Source organism: Pezoporus occidentalis, unplaced genomic scaffold, assembly GCF_034315485.1.
Source record: "Pezoporus occidentalis ecotype Australia unplaced genomic scaffold, CSIRO_AGI_Poc_V1 ctg29, whole genome shotgun sequence".
Classification (NCBI taxonomy): Eukaryota; Metazoa; Chordata; class Aves; order Psittaciformes; family Psittacidae; genus Pezoporus; species Pezoporus occidentalis.
This window is the reverse complement of record NW_026914829.1, coordinates 2,916,166-2,941,037: the sequence shown is the minus strand read 5'-3', so window position 1 is coordinate 2,941,037 and position 24,872 is coordinate 2,916,166. Positions and strand designations below refer to the sequence as shown.

General features: G+C 39.1%; 1 protein-coding gene across 9 annotated transcripts in view; it reads left to right on the top strand.

Annotated features, from left to right (window-relative positions):
- The window catches only part of MLIP (muscular LMNA interacting protein), a 111,586-nt gene that overhangs the window by 25,289 nt on the left and 61,425 nt on the right, over nucleotides 1-24,872 (top strand). For all 9 annotated transcript variants that reach the window (XM_062626174.1, XM_062626173.1, XM_062626171.1 and 6 more), the window contains exons 2-3: nucleotides 21,861-22,019; nucleotides 23,811-24,179. In XM_062626174.1, the coding sequence (XP_062482158.1) occupies nucleotides 21,861-22,019; nucleotides 23,811-24,179 (528 nt within the window). The remainder of the gene's footprint in view (nucleotides 1-21,860; nucleotides 22,020-23,810; nucleotides 24,180-24,872) is intronic.

The window sequence follows — 24,872 nt, the reverse complement described above, 5'->3', positions numbered from 1 at the left end:
ATTGGCTCCTTTTAGGAGACATCCTGCAGGGATCGGGCTGTGGGTGGGGGGCCTTCAGCAGCCTGGACACCCAGTTATTGAAAAACTTCTTTAAACCAACCTTAAGGTGCTTCCCAAACCCTAAATCTCACCCTGTATGAAGAATGTCTCCTAAGTGTCAGCGGACAAAAAGCAACCATAAATGTTGAATATTTTCTGAATATAAAGCAGCTGTAATAGACAAAGGAATGAGCATTACCTCTTGCAAGAACTGCCTCATGCCTGGTGGTTGGGGAATACTTACATGGGTCTAAGTTTTTTTCAGGCAGAATTTATGCAGAAAGTTTGTTTTAAAAGGAAGCACAACTGCCTTTATTAGACACCAGCCTTAATGTTTAGTACTGTAACCATCTCTATATTGCTAGGCTCATCCCTGGTGTAGCAGAAAGAATAATTTAGCATTGCAAATACTTTTTGAATCACAAAAGTTATAAATATCTTATGGAGGATATTAATTGGATTTAGGAAGGTATTTAGAAATGGGCTATATCCTAAAGGAAAACATTGTAAGAAATAAATAGTAGTTCTTACCATAGATTCATGAATATTTGAGATAAGAAATACCTTTCTGCACCATACCATCCTTTCTTAGTAAAAACCTGATCTCTGCAGCTTGCAAAGAATTGGATTTCCTCTCGTGGGGGATTATTTCACAGAGTGGTAGATGGCACTGGGAAAAATTTTGCTGCTTTATTTTTTTTTCCCCCCACTGGTTCTGTGGTGTGGACCATTGAAGTCACAGGGAGATGCAAGGAGTGGTGTCAGTTCACATCAGCTGAAGAAGCAACCCACAGTCCTTTCATCTTCCCTCAGATGAGTTTACCACTGTCATGAATTCCTCCTCAGATTTTTATGCCTTCCTGAAGCCATAAGAATCATTCTGTCTACCTGCACATTTTTAGCTCTTCATAAACTTTGCCCTATTTCTAATTTAATGCTTTCTCCTAGGAAAAGTAGTGTCAGATTTTGTTTATCAATGTATTTATTTTTGTTTACTGCTGACAATATATCTAGACAGTTTTAAAGAAATAAAAAGGGGTTTGCAGTATCCTATACAATCTTAAACAGCTGTGGTTAGAAAAACATTTACTACTTTCTTCCTGTGTTGATGCATAGTTTAGGATTTACGTACAAATCATGGGGACTGTGTCAAAGAGTACAGTGTCATTAGCATTTCCTTTTCTCAGTGTCATGCCGTTCGTCAGGTTTGAGGCTATTTGGTTTATTTTAAAGTTTTCTTCATTATAGTACTTACTGCATAGATCAAGTATGTTTTCTGGAAATGCTTTTAGAGAATTAAGGTTCAAGAAGGTGCAATAATATTTACATATATTTACATATATATAAACATGAAATTGATTCTGTTTGAAGATAACGGATAAACAGATCCCTGCAGCTATTGCCTTTATACTTGTTGTGGTTTAAACCCAGTCAGGTAACTCGTTCACTCACTCTCCCCCCTTCTTTCCCTCGCCCTACTCCCGGAGGGACGGAGAGGAGAATCGAAAAGAATGCAACTCCCACGGGTTGAGATAAGAACAGTTTAGTAACTAAGGTATAACACAGATCACTGCTGCTACCACCAATGATAATAATGATAAAGGAAATAACAAGGGAAGAGAATACAACACCTCACCACCAGCTGACTGATAACTTGCCCCCCTCAGCCCAACCAAGCACTGACCGATACCTCCTCCAACCCTGCAGTCCCAGCCCTTCCGGCTAACTCCCCATTACATCCTGGGCATGACGTGCTGTGGTATGGAATACCTCTTTGGTCAGTTTGGGTCAGGTGTCCTGTCTCTGCTTCCTGGTGTTCTGTATCACTAGGAATGAACTTGGCTGGCTGTCATCAAAAAGCTTCACTTCCAAAGCAGGCAGAGAAGTACAATTGCTTTTGCAGTATTGCATACCATAAGCTCAAAGGCTCTCAGTGTATTTTATTAAAGTTGCAATTGACTGATGGAGATTAACCTTTTGCTAATTACTGCCATTTTAGAAACTGACAAATCAATACACTACTTCTGACCATCTGTAATATTTATGGTGCATTTCCAGTCACCACAAGACATGCAAGTTGACTGCATCTAAACTCTTTAAAGCATCAACTTCTTAAAGTAATAATATTGTTAACACCTTTATCAGTGATTCTTCAAACTTTGAGTACCTGTCATGTGCCTTACTTAAGGATATCGATACTCATGCAAAAAATAATAATGCAAAAAAGGTTGTTGCTCTGGGGGCTCAGGTAAAGAGTATGTTATAATGCATCTTTTGCATTAAATTCAGAGTGTCTCACAGTGATAATGTTCAGCCTTGTTAACAGTGTAATCTGTCTCATGATTTGGGAGGATTTTGCCAAGGATTTGACTAGGTTTCCACTAGTTGATCCCACTACAGTAATTTCACAGTTAAAGGAAAATAAGTATGTAAGTACAGAGAAATCATACGACAGAACACAAACCAAGTCCACCTTGTGCTTTGTTTTCTCATTAGATAAAGCCAGAGCAAGAGATCTTCATTTGACTTTCTATAAATATTTTAGTCAAAGTACTTTGGATAAAACTTGAGGACATGTTCTTTCTTCACTGAAATCAATAGTGAAAATCTCAGAGGCATCTCTGGTCCCAACATTTCCACCTCTTCCCACCTCAAAACTCATTCACTGATCTGGGCAGATGCACTGCTACATCAGCACCCTTCAATCAGATAGAGACATATGGACATGCTGGTTAGTGACTGTGATGTGAGCTACCACCACTGTAGGCAACGTTCACTGGAGTTTGTTTAAATAGGGGTGAGATACCAAGGACTACTTCCAAATTGGAGATTTAGGCACTAGTCTTTCCTGAAGGTGTTACTTGGGCACAGAAAAAACTGCTGTCATTCATATGATTTTTTTAAGGGATATTTTTATTTTATGAAGGCTGTTACAGCTGGAAAACACTAGTTAGGCTAGAATGATGGTTTATTGACAATGACAAATGCAACATATCTCTTGTATATTTCTGCTGTGTTTATCTATGTCTTACAAAATCTTCACTGGGAGTAAGTCTGTAAAATGATTTCAAGGTCTTGTATAGATTATAAAATGTATCTACTACACTGCCATTATTGTATTAATAGGTGCTATATGTACTACTGTGAAGGTATTTTGCTAAGAGAAATATGATTTGATAAATACGATGTTTTTGGTAAATATGATGTCCAACTGCAATCACTGTCAGTCTTTAAAATATCTACAATTGGAGGAATCAGTTTGCTTGTAATGCTTGGAGGTTTATTATTTATTCATCAGCTTCTTAATTTAGATAGCCTTGGTATCTCAGTTTACTGTAGCAGAGTGTGTTGATTAGTGTTTTCTAGAAAGATTTGACATGTTAGGTTGATCTTGTCAGAGAGAGGTGGGTAGCGTATGTAGTGCACTATCACTATACATTTTAGCTGCTGGCAGTGAGAGAAGTGAGCTGACATTAATACATCTTGATAAGTGATACTGCTGTTACCAGTGTCACTTTTATCAGCAACTGCACAAAACATTGACCTAGGACTCTGATTTGATGTTATAATAAATTTGGCATGTATTAATATACATATCACATTGACTTCTTCATGACACACTCCTTGATATGAATATGGTTATTATATATTGCTTCCGTTGTTAGCATTGCCCTTAGTATCTCCCTCTATATATCCTATCTCCTTCTATCTCCCTCCTCATATCCCTTACTGATAGAGGTAGCATTTATTGGTTTGGATATGAAATGATTATAGGTAACATTTTCTTATGAGAGGCTGTCATACAATTAATTTCATTGCCAACAATTCATGATGTTGTGAACAGATTCAATGTCATTCAAGGCTTTTTCCTCTTTCAAAGAGTACAAACCCATTTTGGATGTTTCATTCAAAATTAAATGTCTGGAAAAATACACGTTTTCTATTGAAAATGCACTTGTGGTATTACTTATATAACTGGCACAGACTCTGAATGGATGGTGGAAATCTGAGCTGTGAGGATTTAACTTGCACAATTCTGTGATGACTCTAGATGTCACTGGAATTCATTTGTGCATAGATTTTTATTTCATATTCACCATGTGGGTACTATGGAAGAATGAAGTAAGGGTGGGGTTTCCTTTATACCTGTGAGTCTTTTGGGGTGGAATCTCAATGGCTCTTAGTCCAGCATTGCCTATGCAGCTTTAACCTTTGGGTGCTTTGGGGTCTCTTGCAATCTCCAGGCTGTGCTGCATGCATGCTCCCTCTTCAGCTTCTGGGGCCATGTTTAAAGGAAAGGATTCAAGTGCCTCCCACCATCTGGATGGGAACCCTTTCATTGTGGAAAATGAGTACAGAGCTGTACTGTACTTATTAAATGAAATGACCGTCTACACAATTAGCTTGAGCTTTGCATAGCTGCTGAGCCAGCAGGTCAGCAGGTTTGAGCTCAGGAACTTAAGAAGGGGTCACTGATCTATCTGTAGTATCACCCAAAGTCATGACAGGGAGCTGCCTCAGGCAGCCGTCAGGAAAAGGCAGAAACAAGCCTAAACCCTGGCCCTTGAAAGCGGTGAGTATCTGACATTGGACCACAGGGAAGCCGCTTGCCTTGTTCGGCATTCTCAGCTGTGACTCATTCCAAATTTAGGCCTCTAAACTAGATATCAGTTTCTTACGAGAATAAGACTATAAAAGTGGCCGTGCTGGATCAACCAGAGTCTTGTTTTGTACAGCGTCTTGTCTCAGGCTGTGGCTGGTAACATACCTAGAGAAATGTGTGAGAAAGGGGCAAGCACAGGAAGAGAACTCAGAAACCCTAATTTGCAGGAGAATTCCAGTGTCTTATCATTAGGCACAAGGCATGTGAGCAGGTTTCTCCAAATGAAATTCTTTCATGTTGTTTAATTAAATATTCATTGAGCCAGAGTGGGGAAACTGAACTGTCCTTTTGATTCCCATGTCTTGATGATCAGCTAGTGCTTAGATTTTAACATTTTTTTGTTTCTGTATGTTCTTATTATGGGCTTTTTTTTTTTCCTTGTATGATTCAATTTTATTCCAATAATTTTAGGAACCTTTTAATGGCTCTTGAAATATTCTTCATTCTGAACAGAATTTCATTGTGTGTTTGAACATTTTTGCATATGATGGCAAGAACTAACAGAAGACTAACATTTTTTGTACAACCCCTTTTGCTGCTATATGAGTTAAATGCATTCTTTGCATATTCCCTAAAAATATTGTTCTTTTATTCTATCTTCATTTTTATATTTCATTTTTCAATAATCAGATTGTTATTTCATAAAGAAAAAGAAAGTCTATGCATGGAGTCAGCATTCATTAGGCTCACAGGTAGTGTTTGATAACTTAGTAGACATTGTGTGGGTGCTACAAAAGTGTGAACTCAGTCTGAAAAGAGAAGAAATATGAAGCCTTATTAGAAGGTTTATCTTGCCCATCAGTTGCTATGAGGGGTACAGTGTATAAAAATTCTTACCCAGAATATACCTTCTAAGTGTGTATTTGCGTGCTGGTTGTTTTAATGTGGTGACAAACAATTATGAAAGAGCTAAATATATGAGAAGTGATGGATAATTCAATGCTTCTGACTAAAAAAAATCCTGCCAAGGAGTTTTCTGTAAAGTTTCAGGCTTGTTTTATCAGACATGAGAGGTTACATGGTTGCGATTGTTCGATTAACATGGCTTGAATTGTTTGATTCAAACAAGCTATCCCATGTTAGTGGAGACACATTCTCACGCTGCCCAGGGGAAAAAGTAATGGTAGGATATATAAATAAACATGTTTTCTTCATGGTCATTTGTTTTATTTTGCAGTTGCAGATGTCCAGCAGCCTATAGATGGTTGGTTCCCTATCTGTACCTCCACTGCCGGATAACCACCTTTTAAAATAGACTCACAATCATGTGCACATGCTCCAAGAGAGATAAGCTGAGTTTGGATGAGAAAAACAGCTTCTGAAGTGTGCCACTTAGATAATTATGGGTGCTGAAACAATCTGATCATTTAGAATTTGATCTTTTGATGTGATGCAGCATAATTCTTGCTGGACTGTGCCTTTAATTAGTCTTCATGGAATGAGGTATATTTTAAAGTAGGCAGGTGCAAATGTATCACAGCATGGATTTTTTGTTGTTAATTTTATGTCATCTCTAAAACTTCATTAAAAATAGCTCAAAATCTGTATTTTTTTCCCAGGTAGCCATTAAAAGCTATAGAATTTTGTATGAGTAAGGCCTGATTTATTTTAATAGGACAACTGTATAGCCCACTGACATAGGCAATAGACTGCAAACACAAATCCCAAATTCTTGACTCTTCACCTTCATCCACTCAGCATTCTCTTGTCTTTCGTTTTAAAACACACACGCACACAGACACACACTTTCTACAGAAAGCATGCCAAAAGCCTCAAAATCCTGTCTGCTGTAATGAATGTTTGAGGTTCCAGTAAACCAGAGGGACAGTGTAATGAAAAAGAAATAGTTTGTGCCCCGTGTAGCATACAAGGAGCTCTGAAGCAGACCTGATTTTGGTTTTGTGGCAGAAATCCTCTGTGTAAGCCTTTTTTTTTTTTTTAATTCTGCCAAAACCAGCTGTGGGCCAGTGCAGTCTTAAAGTTTGTGTTTATTTATTGATAGTAAGAAGCCAAACAAAAATGTCTGCCAATAACTTCAAATCTATCTGTGACCTCAAATGCATTGTTTTGGAAGAATAATAAAGGCTAATGACAACCCCTCAATCCAGACCCTTTATCTGCAGCCTTCTGGCTTTTTTTGTGAGCTTCAGGTGCTTCAGTGGGTCTTGGCTGCTGGATGGCCAAAGGCAGGTGCCAGAGAGTGATGCAGAACAAAGTGCTCCCTTGAAGTTGCCTAAAGCTCCTTGCTTGCCTCTTAAATCCTTCACCCAAGGCCTTATCTTCAGGACTTTTGTGCTGATTTCTTCCCTGACCGTAGGTCCTATCACTGTTATAATGTTCAATCCCTGGGTTTGACATTCCTCGCTAGGAAAATACTTTATCTGAAGGAAAGTTTGTTTCTTGATGCTAATGGAGGATAGCATCTTTCAAAGCTTATGCTGAAAAGCACATCTGAGAAAGAGACATCTGAAAATAGCCTGGTAGCTGGGGCATTCATCAGTGCTGTAGGAAACTTGGGGTAAGTTTCCATCTTGTCCTTCAAAGAGAGGCATATTCAAAAGCAGTTCTGTCTCTCCATGCTGGTGTTTCTACTAGTCACTCCATCCTGGATTCAAGGAACCTTCCAGATAAAAAGTGACTAAAAGCAAATATGATCTGTTGAGAGATTTTGTTAGAGCAAGTTGACTTTTTTATGTGGAAGAAAATACTTAGAAGAAAAATTCCTTGTCCATTTCAGAGCTGCAAAGGAGATGAGATTTCCTATGTATACTGGCAATAGAGTCAGCTGAGGCAATACAACATGCAACAAACACAGCATTTGACTTCTACTGAAATTAAACACAACCTTTTAATTTAATTAAATTTTACCATCTACTAGTATATTTGGTAATGTCCCACAAGGATCTTTTCTGGGAAGCAGAGGAAAAAATAAGTACTTGGTACAAGAGGGCTTTTGTGTCACTTCCAAAAATAACTTGTTTCATTTCCTTAACTTTCAAACTCTTTTATATGTGCCAATTTCTGGCTGGTTAACAAACAAGACCTAATAGGCAGGGCAGATGCAAAATCAAAGACTAGAACTGTAAGACATGTGCAGATGCAAAATTAAAGACTGGAACTGTAAGACATGAACTGCATGAGGTAGCTACTATTTTTGGTAAAATGCATGGCTTTTATTACAGTTTCTTTAAAAGTCAGGGAACGGGTGTTTCAGAGAAGAGGACTGATCCTGTGGGCACATCTGCCCTGTGCTTTTCTGAAGTGCCTGAGCTCTTCTGTTGACCTGCTGTAATCAGAACCTCAGCTGGATAGTGTTGGCCAGACTGAGCTTCTAATCCCTTTTTTCTTTTTTTTTTCCCCCGAAGAACCAATCATAGTCAGTAGGAATATAAAATCTAACACCATGAGAAAGACAGAATCTGACATAAATAATGCTGAAATACAATTTTAAAATAACCTGAAGCTTTAATGAGGAGCATTCATAAATACAGTTAAATTGGATTTGCCGGTACATTGGTGTTAAGATATTCTTAATACATCGCTTACAGTTTTAGAGTTTTCAGGTTTTTTTTTTTTACTTTGAGACTAGATATGCTTTTGTATTATGTAAACCTGTGAAACTGTTCATTAGATGTTGATTATAACACTTTCAGATTGCATGGTGCCTTGTGCATACAGATGTGAGTTCTCAGGTAAAATTTGAATTATTTCAGGTAACTCTCAACAAAAAATGGTCCTAAGTCATAAAAAAAATCAGCATGTCTTCTAGGTCTCTCAGTATTGTCCTTCATCCAGACATTTTATAACACTGCAGTAAGCGAGCAACATTCTCTGTGAATCTGGCAGTTCTGCTCTTAGGAGACTGCAAAGTCATCTGCTACAAAGGCAAAAGGAACAAAAGCCGCTTTGAAAGGCTACAGAATATTGGAATCTAACCTTATAGTTTGAAGAAGAGAGTACACAACACTTACCATAATCAAAATGTTAAACCGTGGGAGAGGAGGAAATAATATATTCCAATGTGGGATATGTTAGTTTTCTAACTTAATGCAGAGTTTAACGGTAAGCGGTTCTCCCTGGTGATGAAGGTAGTTTCAGGATCTATATGGAATTACTGTCAGGATCAACCTTGATACTGAGGTTTTTTTTGGGTATTACAGGAAATATGGACTTTGAAATATTTTAAGCCAACAAATCTGGGCTTAGATATGGGTTTTGAAATAATATTTGAAATATTTTAAGGTGATAAAAATGTTTATAAAATCCCTGAAAATAAAGTTCTGACAAAAAACTCAATTGCTTCTTTAGTCTAAAGTAAATGACTGTGCAGATCTTTGTTAAACTTAAGCCCTTTTTATAATACTGTGATCCTTTTAGTTCATAGTGTCTATAAATATAGTGTTATTTACACATTTCCAGCTGAAAGACTAAAGTATTCTTTATAACATCGACAGAAGGTTGCTTGAATTTGAAAGGCCCTTCTTTAGAAGTCTGATATTAGTAGCACATTTTGTCATGAAGCCAAACCTAAAATCACTGTGTTTTCTCACTTATCTAGAAGTCAGATGTAAACTCTACCATAACTCAAAGGTAGATTGCAAACTGGAAATGGAGAGAATGACAAGAGAAACCTAGGTGGTGAGAGATTGCTAAGAACAACACAAAAACACAAAGGAAAGAATCACTGGTCTCTAGGTGCGTCAAGTGACCCTGAAATACAAGACCAAGAGCATAAGGCTAGAAAGAAGGAAAACATGATTTTGAAAGGAAACAGCATCATTTATATTTCTGTTCTGTCAGGAATAAGACTTGCAGGGCAAAACCAGAACTTGACTTATGTAAAAATTACTGTCTGAATGGGATAGCCCCAGATACGAAGAGCTGTTTGGCTGGACTCATATCGGAGCTTGGATAGATACTGTATGTCACCTCTAGGTACAGAAACTGGTGAGGTGAGAGTTGTCCTAAATTAAGGCTGGCACATGCTAACTATACATGCTAATTTCACCCCAATTAGTCAGACAACGTCATGTGGGTGTAGGATATAGAGCTTTGATAGAAGTACACGTGGACTGTCAGAATATTTTAGTATAGACAAGGTTATAGGCATTTACTCAGTGCTGCACAGGAAGCCTGAGGCGCAGTATAGAAATCAGTTTTCAGGCTGCCCAGATTTGTTGGCCAAAGAAATTATGCTTGTTCTTGGTACAAAATGTGCAGTCCACTGTTCTACAGTTCTCCTATTCTTTCTCCTACACTCTGAAATATCTGAGGAATGGTACATGACTCTATTTAGCTGAATGATTATTCCAGAGTGCAAAACTCAGTATGTTTTGTTTTTTTTTTTTTTATGAGACAAAGTCAAGTTTGTAAAATGACAATTCTTCACACAAACGCTTTTCTTGGAAAAAATAAATTTACTTAATTGGAACAAGTGTAGTTGTTTCTCCAAATAGATGAAATTGTAGGAAGGTGATCCTGGTGCTGTTAAACATGCAGTATTCTTTACAACTGAGAAAGGTCAAGTTGAAAGTTTAAAGGCAGCTGCTTTTTAATGATCAGCATGGAGAAGAAAACTATATCTCAAGTTTATCATCCTGCCCTCTTGTGAATGTGTGGAAGAAGCCAACAGCCGTTCAGCTTTACCTTTTCGTTTGTTAGTAGCTGAGCACCAGAATAATTACTCCTTGTAGCTAGCATTCTTCTGAGCCCACACAGACCCACTCAGAAATAACCCATTAAAAGGACCTCTGAAAATCCTTGCTGAGAAGGGGAAAATATGACCTCTTCTTTGGTTTTATCACATAAATTTCTTTTTATGTTCATTTTTATATATCCCGCACTGTGCTGTGCATGCTACAGACAGCAGCCTGGGGAAAGAGGCATCTGAATTATCAGCCCACTGAGTTTTATTAGCAGAGAACAGGTAAGAATGCTTATAGATGAGTTCGTATTGATTACTCACTAAATCCCTTGGCAGAAGGCTCTAAAGGGTGGTGTGGCTTCTAATGGGAAGCTTACTGCTAGTTATATTGGATGAAAGAATCCATTTTTTAATGATTAAAATACCAACAGCCTCATCTTGTAATTAGTTAAAAAAGCTGAAATTTAGCATCTGACATTTCCAAAATACTGTATCCTTAATGACATCAATAAGAACTCTGTTCCTTATGGCAAGGAGCTGAGGAATCTGGGCTATCTGGTTTTATAAGACTTTCACTGCTATCTGTTGGAATGGCAGCAGAAAACATGACAGCAGATAAACTAGAAGTCCTCAGTCTGGTCATATAAGAGTGGATAAAGACTAACATTTTAATTTCCTCTTCATGAAATCTATGAAAGCGTCCCTTTTTTTTTGTTTTTTTTTTTTTTAAATACCTTTTTCCAACTGATAAAAAAAATTTGATAAATCCAGATGCTGGATGGCTTTTTGGAATTTGAAGATCATATTTGAGAGTATGTCAAGATCAACTGGTGAGATAAGCATGAAAGATGTGGTATTATCTGTCATTGATATGTGGGTGCCAGATGCAGTGCCTTTGAAAATTTAGGCTGTACATCTTTATTTGTTTCTTTATATCCTTTGGGTACCTGCTCCAAAAACATAGCTCCTTAGCCCAGACAGAAGATGCAGCAGTTTGGGAGTGGGTATATCTATTGAAAATGTCGTATTTCAGAGATTTAAAAGAAATAAAACCAGAAGTTTTTATAATAGTAATAATAGGAGAGTCCAAACACAGGAGGCAACTTAACAGGAGCTGTGATGCCAAGAGCACATCACATAAGTGTTTTCTTTGCCCTGTTAGATCAATTATTTTTAAATGAAAAGTTACTGTCCAATTAAACCAAAGTCAGCCAAAAGGTTTTAACACTCAAAACCGCTTTACCTTTTACAATGTTCAAAAATGAAAATATTTTAAAAAACTAACCTGAAAAAAGAATATATATAAAAATAAATGTACTTATAACATTGTTTAGCTGAGAACAGACAAAAGAGGGAAATTGGAGGTTTTCTTTGCTTCCAACACTTTCTTTAATGGAAGTGTTTGAAGTGGGAATGTATTTGAGCCTGAACCTGTGGTCTTTCAGGTTTGAGGAGAAATTTTTTTAGAGTACTTGCTACAAAACTAGGTGACCGTGGTATAAAGGATCATGGTTGTTCATTTCTTGCTGTCTGTCTTGGATGATAGGGGTGTTCACACTCTGTTGAAGTGTTTTGGATAGAGTTACACCTGGGGAAACACAGAGAGACTGTCAGTGCTGCCCTATAGGCAAAATAAAGTGCTGTTGGTAACAACAGGTTTGAGCACAGCACTGACAGCCCTAAATCCAGCATATCCTCAGAAGAGTCCATGAAGGGTTTCACATACAGCTGTTAACCTGGAGCTCTTTAAAGCATAACTCAGCTGCTAATGTGAGGCTGTACTAGTCCTCCTTCAGTTGTGTGTAAACAAATCAGGAAGACAGTTCTTCAAAAATGAGCAGAGAAGTTGCACAAGTGGGAAATGCTCAATTTTGGCCTCTGCATCCAAATCACTGACAAGCCTGAAGGGTGTGGTGAAAGACCAGATAACTTGTGCTGCTCAAGCATACTAAAAAGACACAGAGAGAGATGCAAAAATTTGTAGTTAATTTTGTTAAAGTGTTAGCAGTCTAATAACAGTTATTTATTATTAATTATATATAATTATTATTTATTGTTAATTCCCTTTTTTTCTGACAAATTGTTGAGTTAGAGGAGTCAGTCATCACAACCAGTGTTCATCAGAACACTTTTTATTAGCCAAGCTATTGCCATTGATAGAATGAGGCTGGTTTTATTAGCAGTGGATAACTACTCACACAGTGCCTTTAGTTACTCATGCAGGTCTCTTCTAATCTCATGCACTAACTCACAGCTACCCAGCTGGAGCCACAGCTGGGAGGGCAACCCTTTGTGCAGAAGCAGAGGGACCTACTGCTGTGCCTTTGGCTTCTAGGTTGAGTTGTCATGAACTTAATTTAGGAGCCTCTTGTTACTTTCTTTGTGTGTACAATCCGGTATGGTCTATGTAGAGCAGCTACTGCATTCTTGGATGGGGTTCAGCTTGTTCACTGATGTTTCCAGTGTGTCCTGGTGATCTCGGGCAGATTGGGCTGACTCCTGATATTCTGAATTCATCATTTCCTGTGTGTTCAGATGGACTACTAATCTCCTGAGTTTATCAGTTTAGAAAAGACTTTCATGTGTTACCTCTCATACTTACCCTGCCTTCAATCTACTGTTTTCTCTTAGCATCTCCTCATTGCACTGCTCACACAAATGCACACAAATTCACATAACAGGTGGCTTATATGATGATTACTAGTCCAGCTACACTTTAAGTGTGAGGATTATTATTGCAGCTCATTCTCAATAATTACACAATTAAAACTGACCTAGACAAACTTTCTTATTTTTATCACCTCTTTTTTCATTTGCATTGTTACAGAAGCTGCCAGCGCCTCTTCTTGTTTGCAGGGAGGTGTATGACGTTGATGGTGAGGCTTACTTCCCCTTCACTGCTAGCCCACTTGAAGTTATTTTTCTGTGTTTGCTAACAGTTCACTTACGTTTTTTTTTATTGGCCAACAAATTCTATGTGGTATAGAAATTCTATGTTTGTTATGTTTTACACATGCTGGGTACTGTTTTTTTACTTCCTCTATTATCCTTAATAGTAGCACACAAGGCTGCATTCATGTAGTGAATAATAACTGATTATTGATAATTTTTGCTTGTAGTCCTAGGGCTCCTATCCTATACTTGCAGTTTCCAGGCTTCTGCTATTATCTTGTGCTTGTACTTTTGGAGGCATCTGTTAAAATACCCTGGTTTTCTTCAAAAGCCTTCAAGATGTAGTTTCTTGATAACATGACATGTATTCTATTAGAACATATATATCCTTTTTCTGGAGTAACTCACTAGTTATTTCACTGTACAAAAATAATGGTCCATTAGATGTCACATGCAGGGATATGTATAGACACAGATGTGATGCTGGGTACCGCCTCCTGCAAAAATATGTTGCTTGCAACAATATCACCAGGTTGTTACCAAATTTGATTTATGATGCATCTCTGAAAGGTGAAGGCGCTCATCTGTGGTAGCAGAACCACCTGACCTTGATCTTCCTGTAGCGGTGAGGGCAGGACTGGCAGTGCTCGGTGGTGTGGTGGCAAAACCTCACTGCATGTCAGTCTTGTCTACATGAGGAGGGAGCTGGTCTGCCTGAAATGCCTCAGGCCCTCAGCCATTCAGGCATCTTGAGAAACCAAAGGGCAAATGGCTGGTGCATGTTACTGTTAAACTGGAGTTCCTTGCTAGCATCATCCCACAAGACTGATCTCTCAGCTCTGACAGATGAAAGTAGGGATTTATTTCTATTCCCAGTGCTTGATTTGAAACTCCCACCTGCTTACTCATAGATGCAGCTTTTCGGAAAAGAACATGAGGAGAGCTATGTTATCCACATTAATGAAACTGTGTTCCCAGACTGCTGTGAGGATGACAGGAGCACTCCGGAAACTCTCAGCACTGAAATTGCAATAAACTTGTATAGGAAAAAAAATAAATTCAAGTTAACTTTCAGTTTCTCACTGAGTAATTGAGATGGAGTTTTTCAAGAAAGGACTGGCAAACTGGGATCTATGGTGCCTTGCTGCTGTTATACTAATGTGACTAAGCAGTCTGCAGCCCTTTTGTTGGGTGGAAGTAGCATGACATTGTATAAGCATATATTATGCACATCAGAGTGTGTGAATGTCTCTGTGTATACACTAGTATGTGTACTCTACATACGATCTCATAAATCCTATGACCCTGTAAGGACTTGAGTTTAGGTGCAGAAATTTTTATGTATCTACAGGCACTGGGCTTGGTGTGAAGTCTCCCATTTCCCAGGGAGCCTTCTGACTGCTAATGTATATGATAAGTGGTCCGTGTGCATGCACAACAGCAACATTTATTTGTTTTCTTTAATTTTATTTTGCAATCAACCTTCAAACTTTTCAGTCTACTTCTGCCCTTCCTTGACTTCCTTCTGTGCAAGACCAGATGACAAGCCTGGCCATACTACAAAAAGTCCTGTGCAAAATCCACAGCAATATTTTTGAATAATTTCTGATTGATCCATGCAGTAAAATGAATGCAGGCAGACAGAAGGAAATGGTGATTACCTGCTGAGGAAATGGCTGGAGGCAGTCTGGTGTGGGTCACCCCAGTCATCCTTGGTGTCTAATGTTTTACTATAATTTAGTCAAAATGCTTTTAATTAAATCAATTAAACGTAACAGGCAAAGTATTTTACTCCCTCTTTGCAAAGGAGAAAATTAAAGGTTATCTTTACTTACTTTTCACCATGCTTAGCTGCATATATGTAGACCAGTATGAAAAGCAATTACAGCTGTATAAAGTCTGCTGGGCTAAAGAGCTAATTAAAATTATTACTGAAAGGAAGCACTTCAGCTGAATGAGCTTTTGCATTTTAAATAGCAGATTACAATTCATACTATCATTCATTTGCTCTTTTTAGTGCTTTACACATTAAGTTTCAAAAATTACTTGTCTGTGTGTGCATTTTAGTGTGTGCTGATGTACTGAAAGAAGGAAAAATGATTTGCTGAAGGTGATACAAGGGGCACATCACAGGGCTTGGGGAAGTTCCTGGACCACAGCTGTCAGTGGGAATTTTGGCACAAAATTCATCTGGGCTGTAATTTCATCCTGGACTTTCGGATTGGATTTTGCTTTTTCCCCTGAAATTTCACCGATACAAAGTTGGTGTTCAGATCATCTGCTGCTGTTTGTAAAAGGTTTTAGATAAGCCAGAGCTCGTATTACACAATAATCAGCTAATCCATATTAGGTTACTGTGATAGCTATAAATCAGGATATGAAGACATGCTGAAGATTCTTACATCTCAACTGATACTTTGTTCTGTAGTAGACTAGTATTTTTCTCTGTCTCAAGGAGGAGATAATGTCTCTGTGTGCTTTGACTTTAGTCTGAGCACAGAAAAGGAGTTTAAGGAAAGGTTACACAACCCAAGCCATGTTTTCGGATGTCCCCTCTCCCTGACTGGGTGAGTGGTGTTAGCTATTCTCACTTTGTGAGCTGTTAGCTCTCTCTGTGTGTTAGAGTTATATTTAGCACACAGGAATTGTGAGCATGTGAATTTGTACTCTGACCAAAACAGTGCTTCAGTCAACATGTTTCTATATCAAGATGCACATGCTTATTATTTTGCTATTATTTATGCATGTATTTCCTTTTTCTATCCTTAAATAAATAAACAGCCTCAAAAGGAAGTACTTGGTATTGCAAGAGTGAGGTTTTCTCAGGGTGTCTTCTTATTAGTGAAATGACTTACATTAGCAAATCAGTGGAAGAAGTGGTAATGTGAACCAGCATATTCAATTTCACTTTAGCAATCTGTATTCCAGAAGGAAATCCTGGGAAGCAATCACTGACAATGGAACCTCAATTTAAATTACAAAATAGGCAGTGTGCTGAATGTATATAGAACATGCAAGAGATTAAATGGAAGGTTCATTTGTCTTCATAAGGTAACTAAGACAATAAAAATGTGCTCTACAAGTGAAGGCTGTAGAAGCTGTGGTAATGAAAGCAATAATTAATATAATTTAAGTTACTATCCCTGGGGCAGTTGTAAACAGATGGTATTAATTATGCAACAAACCTGTTTGTAAGTTGATGGTACAGGAAGTCATGGAAGCTATCTAGAATAAGTTTTTGAAGCTATTCAGCAATGTGTATGCCGCAGTTTATAGACCCCAGTGGATATTCAAAGGTTATTTATATTAAACTCTGTAATTTATATTCTTCAAAGAACTAAGTAACATGAAAGGATACAATTAAAAACAATTATTTCATTGTGCATAAAGTTGATCATATAATATTAATCAGAATTTATCAGTATCAACTTGAGTAGATGTGGCATATGGCATTTTTCTGCCACTGTAACTGTATTGATTCAAGTAAATTACAGCAGCAGGGAATGTACGGCATTGAACTTTTACCGTTCCTGCTGGTTATGGGGAAAAGAGGATAACCTGCAAGAAATTTTCATGTTTACATTTGTTTGAATTTGAAGGCTATGTATCCTGTCATAGAATCACAGAATGGTTTGGGTTGGAAGGGACTTTAAAGATCATCTAATTCCAACCCTCCTGCCATAGGTAGAGACACACCTTTCCTCAGATCAGGTTGCTCCAAGCCCCATCCAGCCTGGCCTTGAACACTGCCAGGATTGGGGCGGCCACAGCTTCTTTGGGAAACCTGTGCAGTGCCCCACCACACTCACAGTAAACAACTTCTTCCTAAAATCTAATCTAAATGTTCCCTCTGTCAGGTTAAAGCAACTCCCCCTTATCCTGTCCCTACGTGTCCTTGTAAAAAGCCCCTCTCCAGCTTTCCTGTAAGTACTGAAATGCTGTTCTAAGGTCTTCCCAGATCCTTTTCTTCTCCAGGCTGAACAAGCCCATCTCTCAGCCTGTCTCCACAGCAGAAGTGCTCAAGCTCTCACAGCATCTTTGTGGCCTCCTCTGGACTCACTGCAACAGGTCCACTCCCTGGAGGCCCCAGAGCTAAAGGCAGTACTGCAGGTGGGGTCTCGCTCCATTCACCCTGTCCTGTCACTGCCTGTCCTTGTAAATAGTCACTCTCCAGCTTTGTTGTAGGCCCCCTTTAGGTACTGGAAGGCTGCCTTCCACCCTCTGTAGGCTTCCTTCTTGTGTCTGAGTTTGTCCAAAAGCTTGTTCATCCATTCAGGCCTCCTGTTTTTTATCCTGCCTTCCACTTTGTTGGGAAACATTGCTCCTGAGCTTGGAGGAGGGGTTCTTTAAGTATTAACCAGCTTTCTTTGGTCCCTCTTCTCTCCAGGGCTTTATCCCATGTTATTCTACCCAGCAGAAACCTGACGAGGCCAAAGTCCGCTCTCCTGAAGTCCAGGGTAGCGAGCTTGCTACACACCCTGCTTGGACCCTAAGGATCCCAAACTCCGCCATTTCATGGTCACTGCAGCCATGACTGCCCTCAAGCTTCACATTCCTCACCATCCCTGCCTCTATATATTCAGAGTGGCTATCAGCAGATGTAATTAAATGCTGAAAATCCAACCTGTTAATTTCTTTCAGTTCTTCAAGGACAGAAACATCAGCCAGAGATATACAGTAAATGACATGAGTATATTAAACAAAGTGCAAAAATCCTTTCTGTAGCTTTTTTTTAAAAAAGTATGTAATGTTTCTTTCTACTTAATATTTTCTAATCAATATTTAAGTTTTAAAATGTCAAAGTATTTTTATGTATTTTTTAAACGTTTGCATTTTCTGAACTGGTGTTGTGATACTTGCTTGTTGCCTAGGTTTCTGTGATGCAGCCTAGACTGCATGACAAGTTTTACTTGCTAGAAGTTCCTGATTCTCACTTGCTATGAGTGAGCCTAAGAGGAAGTCATTCTTGCACGCTGCCTCATGCAGTATCTGGCAACTCAAAACTTTCTGAAATGCAGTAATTCTATTTGTCAGTTTTTACTTTCTAAACTCTAGGAAAAATAAAATATACTAGGGGAATATAAATAGTGCCATGCTTTAATGGCACCTCCCACCTGAAAAGATATTCTAGCTTGCACATCTTTATATGTGTTTTCAAATGTTATTTTTATCTTGCAAACAATTTTGATGGTTATTTACCATCAAAGGTGTTTAGGCCAAATACAGCAAAGTTTTCTTCATGTATTCTTTTTTTTTTTTTTTTTCACCAAAGCAATAAAATTGGAAGTGCAGGGTAAGACACAGTACAGAATTAGCTGCTTGCAAGATCTTTCCACTACAGTGCAATGGGCTGGAGCCTCGTAACTTGGCTTTTGTTTGTATTTACTCATTATAAATATGCAGATAAAGTGTGGTGAGTTTAGCAGTGCTACCACATTTGACTGAAATTTTCACACAAATCTGTGTGCGGGCTTGCTATTTACACACTTCTCTCTCCTTTCTTACAAGGAATATTTTGTGCTCTGATAAATACTCACTGATATAGAATGGCTGCTGTCAAGTGTCAAACAAGAGCACGAGAAGAGGGTGAGGTAGAGGGAGAAAATGTTAGTAAAGATGACTGAGGTAGCCAGAGTCACTAGCTGCATTTCCTAATTAGAGATAGAAGATGAAAGCACAGCTACAGATCTGCAGGAAAGCAAAAGCCATCTCCATCTGATTTCAGTGGAGACCTGGGGTCTGTGTAAGACTGTAATGGATGTCAGCTGTGCAGAAATCGCTGATGCTAACATGATGGATGCTCCTGCTTGTGTTCAGGCAATCCTGCTTCTTCAGGAGTACTTCTGGGTGCAGCAGGTCCTTGGGTGGAGGCTGTATCCCTGGCTGCATTATAGGGACTGGTGACTGCCTCCTAGTGAGCATGTCCTTGAGTACTGACGTTACTCTGCTGACTTATATCAGGAGCAAGCAATAAGTGTTTAATGTGCTGGCTATTAATATTTAAAACCTGTGATGCTTCTTTATGAAAAGCAATGATCAGATTCAGGTACCTTGGGTGTTGAGGGAAGGACAGAGCTATGTTGTTTCTCACTCACATAAAATAACATCCAGAGATCCTCCTGCGATGAAGCATTTAACAATCAGTCTTTTGCTACTGATTCAGGCCCTGCATCATGTACTCCAGTGCTTGGCCACTTGTGTGAAGTGGAGGGTGAGGAAAGTAGGAGATCATCTTGCTTCTAGCTGAGTAGCAAGCCTGCAGTGTAATGTAACCTGCTCATGTAAGTTTGTGAATAGAAAGGTGTGATTTTGGAACTCAGCTGCCACTTGCAGACATCAAAACACCTCATTGTTTCAGAATTAGAGGAGGACACACAGAAATTTGTTCAGGGTTTGCCTGAGAGACCAGAGTTCTAAATTGTAGAGAAAAGAGCACTTGGTACTGTTTGTAGAAATAACCTGTCCCTGTTTTGCATAAGCCCTCCAGGAGACAGCTGTCAGTGGAATTAGTGAATATTTGTTTACATATGTGTTTTTTTTTAAAAAAACTGGAAATCTATGTCTATAATTTTAATGTTCCAGCCACAAGGAGATATATGAGGAGAATAATGTGAATGTATTCTATAATTCCACTCTGTTCTGTAATTGCTACTTACTTATGGACGCAAATTACAAAGAAGCATAATGAGAGCCATAGTTCTCCAATCTGTTTTACTTTAAACAAGCAAGCAAAAGCCAGAGACCAAGAAATAGTCCTGTTTTTCTGTATGATTCATTCCAGTTCAAAGCTCTGCATATTAGAGTTCATTGAAAACACAATTAACTGCCATAAGCTTTAAATCAGATGATTAAAAAAAAAAAAAAAGAGTGGAAATCTATGCATTCCACAGTTTCGAATCAGAAAGAAGGATTTTTTACATCAAGTAGTGAGGATGTCAACATGTCGTGTTCGGTGGTCTGGGATGTAGCTCCCTCTATTTACCTTGCCAAGACCTTTGTAGTTCTACTCCCTGATACCTGGCAAAACAGCTGAGAGATTTTACCATGGTAGGGACTTTTTTCCCTGTTCAGTATCTCCGGTGAAGGAGATGGAATAGATGGGGGAGCACTGTGGTAAAATTGAACATTTAGGTTAAATTGCTTTCTCTTAGTCTATTCTTTCAGTGCATTCAGGCTCCACACACACAGTCTTAGCAAGAATGCAAGATGGAGAGAGAGAAATAAGCAGACAGACATGCAATTAGATCGTGCATGTGGCTGAATGACCTGAAGAAATCAGGATAAGATCCTTTCCTTGAATCAGAATTCACCCCAGATGTTGTTCAGAATTAGCTTCATTTGCATTGGAAAACGTAAACAAGTTTTGTATTCTTTTTGCAGAGTAGAGGTTTTTCCAATTAAAGTTGTTAAACAAATACTCTTGAGGCTGCAATATGTCCAGATACAGTGGTATAATTACATCGTTGTTCTATTAAAGTGGAGCTAAACAAAGATAAAAACAGCCTTGCAATGAATGGAATATGGTTTTCTGATGCTGGTATGGAAAATGGAAAGAATAACAAATTATTGAACAAATTTTCTCCTGTCTGCTGTGCCATACCACTAATATATATAGTATGTTGTTTGGCAAAATCGAGACAATTTTGTCTGGTAAAGAAGGCTTTAATATCATAGAATCATAGAATACTTAAGGTTGGAAGGGACCTTAAGATCATCTCGTTCCAACCTGCCCGCCATGGGCAGGGACACCTCACACTAAACCATGTCACCCAAGACTCCATCCAGCCTGGCCTTGAACAGCGCCAGGGATGGAGCATTCCCAACTTCCCTGGGCAACCCATTCCAGTGTCTCACTGCCCTCACAGTAAAGAACTTCCTTATATCCAACCTGAACTTCCCCTATTTAAGTTTGAACCCGTTACCCCTTGTCCTATCGCTGTAGTCCCTAATGAAGAGTCCTTCTCCAGCATCCTTGTAGGCCCTCTTCAGATACCTGAAGGCTGCTGTGAGGTCTCCAAGCAGCCTTCTCTTCTCCAGGCTGAACAGCCCCAACATACAGGAGGTGCTCAAGCCCCCATCACCAAGCACCTTGTTGTTTTTCATGTGCCTTAGCGTGCCTTTCAGGAGAATCTGCTCCAAGATTTTGCCAGGCACAGAGGTGAGACTGCCTGGTCTGTAGTTCCCCAGGTCATCCATTTTCCTCTTCTTGAAAATGGGGGTTATATTTCCCTTTTTCCAGTAGTCGGGAACTTCACCTGACTGCCATGATTTCTCAAATATGATGGCCAGTGGCTTAGCAACTTCATTTGCCAGCTCCTTCAGGACCTCTGGATGGATTTCATCAGGACCCATGTACTTATGCACATTCAGGTTTTTAAGATGATCTCAGACCTGATCCTCTCCTACAGTGGTCCCAAGGTCTCCATTCTCAGAGAGAGAGAGAGATATATATATATACATGTTAAAAAAATATACTGTGACCCAATAAAAAGCCCACAATGACTGGTATAGTTAATAATATGTTTGTAAGTAAGTTAAGTAGATAATTCATGTTATTTCAACTCTGACTAAAATTTTCTTTATTTGGATAAAAAAGTTGAACTAATTATGATTTTTTTTTAGGTGACTTCTGAAGAATCTGGAACCAAACCTCTGACATTCACATTTGTACCATCCATTGGACGACTTCCAACTCATTGTGAGGTTGTGGATGTCTCTAAGTTCCTTGTGACAATTCCAGAGGAACCAAAGGATCTGAGCAATCAAGAAATTATAAATAAGGTAGATTTTTGTTTGCACTAATTTTTCCACCTTTTCAAAGACATAGATGATTTTATTCTGAGCGTCATTGAACTCCTGCCCTTTCCCTTGAACTGTTCCTTGGCTTGTTCTTGATTTTAATTACCAAGCCTACCAGAGATGGAGAATTGTTGTGCTGGGGAAGGCTGATACCTGCCCAATAGCTTGTTTTGCCTTTGGCAGAGTTTGTACTGGAAGGAAAACCTTGCCCATCTTGATACTCCTTTCTGTCAGTCATGCAAGGCTATATTCTTGGCAGACAAACTGGGATTCCTTCCTGATCTTCATAGGAGCAAAGGTGGTGAAATTATAAATAAGGTAGATTTTTGTTTGCACTAATTTTTCCACCTTTTCAAAGACATAGATAGTCTCTTGTTTTATTCCACGCTGCTTGAAAAGGAAATGCAGCCCTCTGGTCAATATTAATGCTTATGGTGATTCTGCTTTTGTAGAACAGCTCCTTCTCTAAGACATTGCTGGTGCTGCAGTTCTGGATGCTCTTCTGTGTCATAAACTTTTCACAGGAGTTCATAGACTTCTGACCTGAACATGCTCCAGCATTTTGAGTGTCCTGTCTGTCTAAAAACAGATTAGGTCTGGGCAGAGAATGGATGTGCTTGAAGAGACATGCATTGCAATATTATCCTCAGGATGTTTAACTTATTAATTACATTTCCAGCCACTCAATGTTGGTTTTGCTGTAAGTAACAGGTAAAGCAGAATCAGGTTTTCCTCACATCTGTATCCCTGTATTTCCCTGTAGGCAGAGAAAACTTTCCTGGCAAGTGAGCAGTAGTGAGGCCTTCATAACATAGCTTATTCCTTCTTCTAAAATGTCTAGAATCTGAACAATATTTTAAAAACCAAACCAACATCAGATAATGAAAATAGCACCTCCATAGTCATTTCCCCCATTATAGTCCAATATTTTTTTCAAGAACTGAGCTCCAAGAACTCATGCAACTGCAAGTGAAGTTGAAATTTGTAATTACCATAGTCCTCCACCTGGATTAAAAAATACGCCCCATCTACAGTCTTTCTCTCACAGTCCACAATATTCCTGTCTTTTCACCTGATTCCTGCTGCAAGAGAAATATGACTTACCTTAGCAGTTTCAATACAGAATGATTTTGTGATGTGTCACATGCCCAGCTTGCACTACTCCCACTCTCATCCAAAGCATGCTTGAGAAGTTACACAATGGGAGTGGAAATTGCAGAAAATATGAAGAACAATTGTAGCCTGTGCTGACAAGCTTGAAGATACAGTAATGCTCTCTGACCTCAGATTCTGCTGTCTTCAGAGGATGCCCTGGCACAAAGGCCTTTGTTTCTTCATTAATATGTATAAGTTTTGTCCCAGATTTTTCTGTCAGACTCCTCTGAGGAGCATTGTCTGCTCCCATGGATCCCACGGTTGGGGTGCCTTCCCATTGTGTCTGGCATAGTCTGTTATGACAGCTCATTTGGCTTAACTGCACCCTCCTTTTCGGTTCCTGAACCAGCCCCAGGCTTGGGCCACTGCTGTGTTCAGAGTCCCCTGTTGTTCTGTGAGATGCTGGGAAAGAAACCCGCAACGTCGGCTGGGGAGCTGGAAGTGGAGGGCTCCCTGGGCAGATTGTTTCTGCTCGGTGTTGATGCCCAAATTTCATTTGCCCTCTACACCTTTGGTAGTGCACTGCCAGCCACCACTGCAAGTTAAAACTACTTTGCATTTTGGGAAGCACAAATAAAATGCAGCTAATTGGGATTTTTTTCCTTGTACCTTTTGCAGTCTAATGCAGTCTCTGATAAACTGGCCTTAAAGAGTGGGGCCAGAAAAGACTGCGTGTCGGCCGTCCATACAGACAGCATCCGAGCGCTTTTCCAGTCCCCGGGGTGTAATCTGAGCAAAGGAGAAATGCAGGAGAATGACCTTTTTAAGGCTGAGTTTATCCTGATTACGGACTCCGGTGAAGAAGATGAAGTAGCTGCTGCCTCGAACAACGCTCTTCGGCCTTCCAATGGCTATGGTGCCGTCAGCGCTCAGCTGCTGGCCACATCCCATGGTTCTCCTGGAATTGGGGCATGGAAACCTCCTGGAGATGAGCACATTCCAGGTGCTGCACTTTCCCACAGCACTGTGGATCCACAAAAACATCAGGTAACCTGTTCTTTAAACTACAGAGCTAACCTTTGCTTACTAAAGCTTTCAGGACATGGACACTGAGTCACTTTGCAAAGCAGCTTCGCCAGTTTATTTTTTAGTTAGCATTTTTGTTGGCCATTCCTGTCACGTTTGGACTCTAAAGTATTTTCCCAGCCCTTCTGACTTGCTGCCTCTCTCCATGGCTTTGGTGTACACATGGAACAGGTAATGCAGACTTTTTGTTCTTTCCTTTAAGAGCAGCTCATCTCACAGCAAGTTAATCAGAAGATTTTAGATTCCTAGCTAGGCTAAATGTACTGAAATCAGTGGAGCCTTTGCTCCAATCCAAATAATCCAGATTATTTGAATTAGTGCCATCAGACTTCCCAGGCCCAGTTTTTGTTTTCAGCACCTGACGCAACTCTTTATGGTAAAGAGGCTGCAAAAAAAGAATAATCCATTATTCTGATTGTTAGTTAGCACTGACTTTGCACAAGTGTAAAGAACTAACGAATATGAAAGCCCTTTTTATGCTGATGTTTTTAGGGTACATTTATTGATTTATTTAAATTTTAAGTTGTCACTGGGACAATTCAAAAAAGATCTTTAAAATGTTTCATTTTCAAAATGCATCAATACAATTTGCTGCATGAAAAGGTAATGTCTCCCATCTTGGAAATAACATGGATGGTTTTCAAGGGTGTATAT